General features: G+C 50.4%; 1 protein-coding gene across 1 annotated transcript in view; it reads right to left on the bottom strand.

Annotated features, from left to right (window-relative positions):
* The window catches only part of BPI (bactericidal permeability increasing protein), a 25,988-nt gene extending 17,011 nt beyond the window's left edge, over positions 1 to 8,977 (bottom strand). The window contains exons 1-5 of the mRNA XM_035006301.1: positions 8,788 to 8,977; positions 6,082 to 6,196; positions 4,667 to 4,795; positions 3,098 to 3,259; positions 1,596 to 1,659 (exon numbers count right to left, since the gene is read on the bottom strand). Coding sequence (XP_034862192.1) covers positions 1,596 to 1,659; positions 3,098 to 3,259; positions 4,667 to 4,795; positions 6,082 to 6,196; positions 8,788 to 8,917 — 600 coding nt within the window. The 5' untranslated portion in view covers positions 8,918 to 8,977. The remainder of the gene's footprint in view (positions 1 to 1,595; positions 1,660 to 3,097; positions 3,260 to 4,666; positions 4,796 to 6,081; positions 6,197 to 8,787) is intronic.
* Positions 8,978 to 9,823: the final 846 nt, after the last annotated feature.

Below are 9,823 nucleotides of genomic sequence, written 5' to 3'. Positions count from 1 at the left end.
CATCCATCCATCCATCCATCCATCCATCCATCCATCCATCCATCCATCCATTCAGCCAGCCACTCAAGCCAGCACTGTCTTCTAAAGAATATCTTATTATGATTAAGAGCTTCACCTCTGAGGTGGGATGGCCTGGGTTTGAACCTCAGTACTATCACTTCCCCCTCTGTGCCTCAGTTTACTGGGGAAAATCATGACTCTCCCCCCCAACACCGGTCATAAGGATTGCGTGTGGATTAGGTGCTGGGATCCTTGTAGAGTTCTTGGCGTCGTGCCGAGCCCACCCCGTGTACGTAGAGCCCTTTGCACCTTCTCCCCATCACCATTGCTATCTGACAGCAGTACATTCGTACTTTTTAGTTTGGCTGCTTTTGGGGGGCCACTCTTGTGGTGTTACCAAGAAATACTCTGTTTTAATAGTTCCAGTGCTAAATGCTAACATTCCCCTGTTACTATTACTTAATTGCAAAGACAGTTGAACCATGGGTTAGCCAGGCTGGAGGGTGAGCACACCACCTGCGTTACCTCAGTAATCCTTCCGGCAGCTTGGTGCCAGAGGTATTAACGTCCCCATTTTGCAGATGGCGAAACTGAGGTTCTGATATTTGCACAAAGCTACAAAGCTAGTTAGGCCCTGGGACCAGAATTAAAACCCAGAGATTCTGACTCTAAAACCCATTCTATAATCTACTGTGTTATTATGCATTGTGACAACCATGCACTGTTTTTTTGTTTTAAGACTTCGATAGAATGCCTTCAGACCGATGACCTGATTTGACTGATGTCTCCCTACCCCCATCGTTGTTGCCTTTGCCTAGAAACCCAGTGGCTCGCATTCAGAAGACCATACAGCTTCCTCAGTCTCCCTGACACGCCCTGCTCCATCTTTTGGCCCCTCCAGTCATTCTCATGGCAACCCCAGAAATTTCTCTAAAACAGAGATCTGGCCAGGTCACCCCCTTGCCTAAAATCTTCAATGGCTCCCCATTGCCCTTGACTCACTTGGCCTGTGAGGCAGGCTCAGGGTATTCCTGGGAGCTAATGGTTCATTCATGGAAAACCAGCGCAAGGAATGGCCCCTTTTTTCTCAACTGAAGAAGCTGGCCTGGGTGGATTTAGGGTGAGGGCAGGGCTGGGAATGCTGGTTGGTACCAGTCCCAGCCCTAGGGAGTGGTTTGCTGGCACTCTAGCCTACCAGCTTCCTCAACTGCACGTCTCCTGTCTTCCGGGTAGGGAGCACCCAGAGAGGGGTTTGGGGTGTGGCAGAGATGGGGGAGGAGGCCAGAGGACTTTGAGAAGAGGCTTCGGAGGCAGGGCGAGGCAGGAGAAGGCAGTTTGCCTGAAGGGAGGAATGCGGAAGGAAGAGCAGGGGTGGTCTAGCAGGAGTGGGGCGAGTCCGCTGAGGCTGTGTGCTGGGACCCTTTCTTGGCTCTTGCTGGACACCTCATGACTGGTTTCTAAGTTGGACCTGTGGTTTCAAAGAGCTGTGAGGACAACTTCCAGTCCTCTGGGGTGAGAGCCGAAGAATCCAGTGATGCATACACTGAGGACCCCCCCTCCCCCCCCCCCCCCCGCCCGCTCTGAGCCCGTCTTACCTTGCTCGCCATGGTCTTTCGGATCGAAGACTCTATTTTTTTGTGGAAGAGTTGGATCAGCCACCTGGAGATTGACATGTGGAGACATGTATGAGGCTTCCCAAGTGTCCCAGGGCTTCATTCGGGAGCCTGCCTCATGTGGGAAGCCTTCCTCCCCTTCCAGATAGCCTAAGCACCCTTGTTCCTGGGCTTTAAGCGCACACATACACCCCCATTAGATACTTGGCCCTCTGGGTGCAGTAACTCGTTTATGAGTTTATTTCCTCAATTGGCGCATAGCTGGACCCCCACCCTGTCTCAGCCTCTTTTTTTTTTTTTTCAAAGATTTTATTTATTTATTTGAGACAGAGAGAATGAGAGACAGAGAGCATGAGGTGGGGAGGGTCAGAGGGAGAAGCAGACTCCCCGCCGAGCAGGGAGCCCGATGCGGGACTCGATCCCGGGACTCCAGGATCATGACCTGAGCCGAAGGCAGTCGCCCAACCAACTGAGCCCCCCAGGCGCCCTGTCTCAGCCTGTTTCCTCGTCACTGCTCTCCCTCTTGGCACTCCAGACACACTGTTCTGCCGTACCCTCTTGTGTTCCGTGCTGCTTCCCACCACAGGGTATTTGCACATGCAGTTCCTGCTGTTTAAAACACCCCCTGTCCCCAACATCCACCTAATGAACTCCTACTTACTCTTTTCATTTCAATTCAAACGTCATTTCATCAAGGAAGAACCCGCCAGCCTCCAGACTAGGTCAGATCCTCCTGTTCTATGTCTTCGTAGCACTTTGTGCCTCTTTTTCTTAGTTCTTATATCCTCTTGTAATTCATTGTGAGCCATTCACCAGTGCAATGATTTGATTAATGTTTATCTTCCCCACTGGGCAGGAAGCTTCAAGAGAACAGGGGCTGTGTGGCTAAGAGTCTGCGGCCAGATAGCTCTGGGCTGAATCCCTTTTCAACACTCACTGGGTTTGAAAACTCAGGATAGTTCCTATTCTCTCTCTGCCTTGGTTTTCTCCTCTGAAAATGGGGGTAATAATAGACTAACTTCATTGTGTTCATTGGTTGAGACAATTCACAAGCTTAAAAGAATGCTACACATGCCACTGTTAGCTATTGCTGAATTTTAATTGGCCACTGCTATTTCCTGAGCACGAGCCTGGTGCACAACAGATTCTTAGATGACATTTGTTGAGTGGATGCATACATGCCTATGGATTGGTGGTGAGGACTGTATAGTTTTAGTGCACGTAAAGCGGGTAGCCCAGAGCCAGGGGCATCATATATGCTCAGTAAAATCTGTTGAATGAATGTTGGATCAACAAGTGACTCCACTCCTTGAGGCAGGGAGGGTGTCTGCTCTGTCCATGGACCCTGTCCCTCCCCTACACCTGAGGCCCCTGTACGAGACCTGGCAAGGAGGGGGCACTTGGCATGTTTTCTGAATACAGAGATGAATAGGACGGTGCTTCCTGAGGTCCCTCCTCCCACCCACAGTCCCAGGAGATCATACCCCAGCTTGCCGCCTGAGATGCGCACGCTGACACTTTCGATGTGGTTGCTGCAGCTGGAACAGGTGGCCGTGGGGAGGCCTGAGGCGGGGTCAAAGCCCAGCTCCAGACCAGCCGAAATGGAGATGCCTTCCATACCCAGGTCAAAGTTGCCCTTGGTTTTGCTGAAGGGAAACACGGACAAAAGAATTGGAGCAAGCACTTTCTTCCCCACTGCCATTCAAACTGCAAGCTTGCGCTGGCAGGTAGGTTTTGCTATTTGAGATGGAGGTCAGAGAGGGGAGGCAGCCTGCCCAAGGTCACACAGCACTGAGTGAAGTGTGGGTCCGAGTCCGCCTGGCAGAACGCTGCTCTTACCCACTGCCTCTGCCGTTGCTGAGTGGCTTTGGATGTCTTAACTGCTCTGAGGTCCAGTTGCTTCACCTAGCCCCTTGGCTAGCGGTGGAACACTGGCTTTGCCCCTAAAAAGCTGGGGGCTTGGGGGTCCAGGACTTTAATTAATTAATGCTCTCATTCGTGAAATGGGGTTGATAACTTCTCCTTCAGGAATAAAACAAGTTTGGGTAAGATAGTGGACCTAAATGTATTTTATCAACTCTCCAATATGATGAAGTTCTGTTATTTTTTCGCCTCAGTGAGTGAAATGATAGATGCAAAAGAGCCCATGTGAAGAACTAAGCGATTCTTATTGTGGGGAAGGGACAGACCCTGCAGTCCTTGTACAGGAGGGCAGATTCCTGTCCCTCTCCCCAGAGTGCCTTCTCCTCCCTCCATTTTGCCCCTGGACTCCCCACCAAGAAGTCGCTGAAGTGATCGGTCATTCTGAGCCACCACCACTAGAGGGCAGGCTCACCTTGTGGGGAACCCAATATGTAGCTTGAGAGTTGTAGTCTGGATGATTTGCCTCAATGTTTCACCCCTTTGCCTATCTTGCGGGGAGCTGTGTGCATTTCCAGGCTCTTGACTTTGGGCTTGGCCACGCGACTTACTTTGGCTAATGGCATATGAGTAGAACTGACCATAGGCCAGTTCTGAGTCTAGGCCTTAGGGGGACCTCTGTGTTTCCAGTTGCCCTGTTTGCACGTCTGCCATCACCAAGGATATGCTTGCTCCTTAGCGCACTGGTCTAAGGAGGAGGAGAAAGAGATACATGTGGAGCAGAGCTGCCTCAGCTGAGCCCAACCCAGATCAGCAGAACTCCAGCTGACACATAGATACAAAGTGATAATATATGATTGTTGTTTTCCGGGGCTGAGTTGAGGGTGTTTTGTTACACAGCAATAGCCAACTGATAAAGGCGTAAATGAAAGATCCCACTTAGCCTTTCATCCTAAGCCACATGTACCAACTCTTGACAGTGTCTTGCATTGTGATGTAGACAAATCCTCAGCTATTAATCAAGGCTATGTTGAAACTTCACACATGAAAAATGCCCCCAGGAACCCTGTGGGGACAAGTGGTGATGGGTAAGGCAAAAATTGAGCATTCCTGTGATCCTGGCTCTCACCCCTTCCAATAATCACCAAGAGCTCACCCCACACACTCAATAAACCCCAAGCTTGGAAACTCACAGGAATTTCTTTCGGGCCTTCCATTTTCCACTGATCTTCACATTGGCGTTTCTGATGGAGAGATCAAGGCCCTTATTGGGCACTAGTCTTATCTGGGAACTGGGAAGCTGGAATCCACGGATAACCATGCTGTGAAGAAGAAACGCTCCATTAGCCTCCTGGGGGTCCACACAAGGACTCAATTAATGGTTAGTGCAGACTCACCCCCACCCCCAACGCTGCACCGCATCCATTCCAGGAGAACCCAGAAGCTATAAGAGCAGCCTTGGAAACTCTGTGGGCCTTGGGCAGAGTAGCTAGGCTTTAAAGTCAGACAAATCTGCATTAGAATCCTGTTCTTCAAGGTACTATTGGGTGACCCTGGGCATGTCACTTAATCATCCTGAGCCTCGGTTTTCTCATTTGTAACATGAGCATAATAATCTCCATCTTGCAGGAAGTGTGACGATCAATGAGGATAATACATGTAATCTCAACTGGCTGCAAGTTCTATAAAAGGCTGGAATGTGTCTCTCTCGGTTCACTGTTATAGCAAAGCCTGCTGTGACACACATATAGTAGGTGCTCAAAAATATCTGTTGAATGAATAGGTGTATAAAATTCTGTAAAAGACATTTATGGGTTTTCTTCCCACCACCCACACCCCCTTCTCGTGGTACTAGAGCTGCCTTTTTACTTTGGGGGAACCCTCCCTCATATCTACTCTCTGTCACTCCAGAGAAAGTTGACTTCACCTCCACCTTCACGGGGTGGAGCTTAGGACTCAGGCACAAGCTAGTTAGTGGGGGGTATCCCCTGGCCACAGTGAATGGTTCAAGGATATGTACATAACCAAAGATGGGACAATCACAGGGAATCTTAGGGGTTTTGCTTGAATTGCAAGGGAAAAGTGCTCTCCCTCCACAGGATTTTCAGTGCTGAGGAAAGGCTGGTGGCCATCTTGCATCTTCGAGGGGACACCCTACCTGAGAACTGGACCTTCCCAAGGAAAGAGATGCTGAAAAGTGGCAAGGCAAAAAGAGGGTCCAATGACATTTGGGCTTACCTCAGCTGAACCTGAAGCCAGACTATTCCAGAGACGTCTCAAACATGTGAGCCAATAAATTCTGGCTTGGGCCATTTTAGATGAGGCTTCCTGTCCTTGAAAACAGCCCCCTCCCAATCCTACTGTTATATGGGCCTAGCACAGAGTTTGGGGGTTCATGACTCACTCCCCCTGCCTTGGGAGTCATGGTGAGTACCTTCTGTGGCCTCCTCCACACTCAGCTTGGGGGATTATATCCCCTTGGGGTGGTGTCAACACTAGTTTGTGGACCTTAACCTCTCTGAGTTTAGGAGTTTGGGGCTCTGTGGTTTAGGTAGGTCCAGGACACCACAAGTTCTGTACGCTAAGGATTGAGCTCCATAGGCCTCACCTGTAGAAGCTATAACGTCCTTTCCCGAGATATTTGATCTTGAAGCTTCCTGAGAAGTCTGGGATCTTGATCTTCTCCAGCTCCTTCTGCAGCACGGCCACTCCTTGCTGGCAGGCTGAAGGGCGAGAACAGGGGTGATGGTCAGAGGCTCCGCCTGTCCCTGTCCATACCAGGGGTCAGTGAGGGCTTTCTGTAAAGGCTCAGATAGCAAATATCTTTGGCTTTGTGGCTCATACTGTCTTTGTCACACCCACTCCGCTCTGCTGTGATTGCCGGAAAGCAACCACAGACAATATGTAAATGGATGGGTGTGGCTGTGTTCCAGTAAAACTTTATTGATGGGACACTGAAATCTGAATTTCATATAACTTGCACATGTCATGACATATTATTCTTTTGATTTTTTTTTTCAACCATTTAAAAATGTAAGATGTAAATGCCATTCTTAGTTCAACAGGCCATACAAAAACACATGGCGGTACAGATTTGGCCTGAGGGCTGCCTTTTGCCAATCCTTGGTCTAAAATATCACCTTAAACACCCAGTCATGTGTCCTGTGAGTGTTTCTGGAACACTGTCTCTGCACCTCCCTTGCGCTATGCCCTCATCTCTTTGACTTTTGGCCTCACTCTCCGCAGGATCTTTGCTTGTGCCATCCTTTTTTTTGTGTGTGTGTGTGTGTGTGACTCTGCCAGGACTCGAACCTCTGCTTGGGCCATTCCTGCTACCTACAAGACCCTCCCCTCCCACCTTCACCTTGTCAACTTCTCGTCCGCTCTATCATTCTATCATCACTTCCCCCAAGAACCTGCTCTGAACCAGCAGACAAGAGCAATCCGCCTTGTCATCATTCTCATAATGCATCTCCTTTAGAGCCCCCGTTACTGTTGGTAAGTGTACCTCTCTTCATGTGACTTTGTGGTGACTATCTCTCCCCACTGCCCAATACAGCCCTCTAAGGCTTGCAGCAGGAACATCTGCTTTATTTATGAAAGTGGCCCCTACATTTACCACAGTGATTGGCACTTACTATTGGAAGGCACTTAATATTTGTTGAACGAATAAATGAATGAATGAATGCCAATGTCAGGAATCCTGCCATCAGTTATTACGTGGCTAGCAGCATCCAAGAACAAGTAAAGGCAAACATGTCACTTGAGAAAGAGGAAGTAGTAAGAAGAGGGATCCCAGGCTTTGTGTCTTCCAACAGCTAGTGAGGAAATCACCACCACCACCACCACCACCGTTTACGTGTGCCAGGCACGGTTTTGGGCTCTGTACATGTATGAAGCTATTGAATCTCAGTAACCCCAGGAGGCAGGTCCTGTTACCACCCCCAATTCACAGAGGAGGAAGCTGAAATTTGGGAAAGTGGCCACACAGCTGATGAAGAATGGATCAGGGTTTGAATCCAGGCCTTGTGGTCCCGGAGCCCAGGCACTGGGACAGGTCTCCCGGGGATTCAAAAGTAAACAGTGCAGACACAGTCACTGAGAGGAGGGGAAAGAAAATGTGGGATGGCCAGAACCTGTGGGTCAGCTGGGGCCAGGTCTTGAAAGGTCTCAAATGCCAGCCAAAGGGTCAGGTGATCTTCTGAGGGCAGGGACGTGAGCAGATGTGCTGCATTTCAGGAGACCCACTCTGGCTGCCACATGGGGAGATTGGGGCTGCTGTGACAGAACACGAACATTGCTGGGTTTAAAGGCCAAGCTCAGGCCTCTGCTCCCGGGAAGCCTTCAGGCTACCCATCCTCTTGTCTCCCAGCTCACATGGAGCCTTCTGTCTGCACCCCCTGGGATTCAGAGGTGGCCTGCCCAGCATCCCCTAGTGCTGTCCTGACTCCCTCGGTGGTATACCAGCTGATGAGGCTCTCTCTGCCTTTTCCTGCTCGGATTTCTCGGTGGCTGGCTCTCCGCCCCTGGAGACAACATCAAGCAGCCCGACGCGGGGACATGATCCAAGACTGGAGGTCACCTCCTGACCACCCACTTCCCAGTTCCTCCTCCAAGCTTCAATTTGCTCATCTGTGAATTATTGCTAGTTAACAATATGTCCCACCCAGGGTTGACATAAAGATGCAAGGAGATGGGGTGTGTAAAGTGCCTGACTCAGATCTGAGCGGGTCAGCATGGGGCTGTTCCAGGCCAAGCTTTCCTAGGTCTGGGCCTGGGTGAGTGGCCTGGAGGGAGCCTCTCTGGGGCATCCAGATGGGTCATGTGCACAGTATGGCTGAGCCAAGCCCCTACCCTGGGGGAGACCTTGAAGAAGGCCCTCCTCATCCTCCCCTTCCTCATCACTCAGCCGCCTCACAGGGCCTGGGCTCTGCCCACACTGGAGACTGAGCCAGGGATCTCAAGGCAAATGATAAGACTGAGAACCAGCTCTGGAGGGAAGAGAAGGGCCTAGAAGCCTGAGTTGGCAACTGGGTAAAGAGACGGAGGGGACCGCGAGGACCCTCGGGGGCCTAAGCGCTGGACTTGGAGTCCTCCAGACCAGCACTCTGATCCCAGCACTGCCACTTTGCAGCCCTGTGACCTTGGGCAACTCACCTGGTCTCAGTTTCTTCATCTATATGATGGGAGTAAGAGGCCTCCTTTGAGGAGCAGTGAGCAGGCTATGCACTGGATTTAAAGGGCTGCACACAGCAGGTGCTCAATAAGTGCTCTTTAGGGGTGGAAGAGGAGGGAAGGAAAGTCATCTGATTACCGTAGTCCAGGCCTTTCTGGGTGATCCTGGCCACGACACCGGGGTTGGTGGCCGCCATCACAGCTGTGCCCAGGGTGGCGAGGACCAATAGGGCTGCCCATCTCAGCGCGCTGTCAGGTTCTCTGGCCATGTCTTCGTTCTCCGACGCTGCCAAAGCCTGGAGGCCTTGGAGGGGAGCCAGGGATCTATAAAGGAGCTGGCTGGGGAAACGCAAGCCAGTTGGATGTAGAAAGGAGGAAGGAAACTGGGTGGGGGCGGGAGAGGGGGAGGACTGCTGGAGCCCCAGAGGCTGCCAGAAGGGGAGCCTGGGAGTTGGGGGGGCACGGTGTGTGTGGGGGGGTGTCTCTGTGTGTGCACATGTATGTGTGAGTGCGCGTGTGTGTGTGTCTATGTGCGTGTATGTGTGTGTGTGGTGTGTATGGGGGGGTCGAGTGTGGGATGTGTGTGTATGGGAGTGGTGGGGGGGGTATGTGTGCAATGTGTGGGATGTGTGTGTGGGATGTGTGTGTGGGATGTGTGTATATAATAGGATGAGACTTCTAGCTCTGGGCATCATTCTCCTCCCTAAGCATCCCCATGCCCCTCTCTGAGCCCCCCCCACCAAATCCCTCCGCCTAAGAGCTTCATTGAAGCTGGGTCGTGGGTACATCAGGATTTATTACATTTTTCTTTTTTTCCCCATACTGAGGTATAATGGACACATAAAATTGTATACATTTACAGTGTACAACGTGATGATTGCCATGACCAAGCTAATTAACACATCCATCACCTCACACAGCTATCATTTTTGGGGGGGGGTGGGGAGGACACTTAATCTACTCACTTAGCAAATCCCAAGTTTACAATATAGTATTCTTAACTATATTTATCATGCTGTACATTAGATCCCAAGGACTTATTCACTTTATAACTGGAAGTTATATTTTTCTTTCCACTTTTGATATCCTTGATATTTTCCATAGTAAAACATTTTAAATAACAGGCCCTTTAGCATTTTCTTGTCCTAAGACACAGTAGTGGTAATAATTAAATG

Source organism: Mirounga leonina, unplaced genomic scaffold (assembly GCF_011800145.1).
Source record: "Mirounga leonina isolate KUSES-001 unplaced genomic scaffold, KU_Mleo_1.0 Mir_150, whole genome shotgun sequence".
NCBI lineage: Eukaryota > Metazoa > Chordata > Mammalia > Carnivora > Phocidae > Mirounga > Mirounga leonina.
The sequence above is the reverse complement of the archived record's forward strand: the minus strand, read 5'-3'. Positions and strand labels throughout refer to the sequence as shown.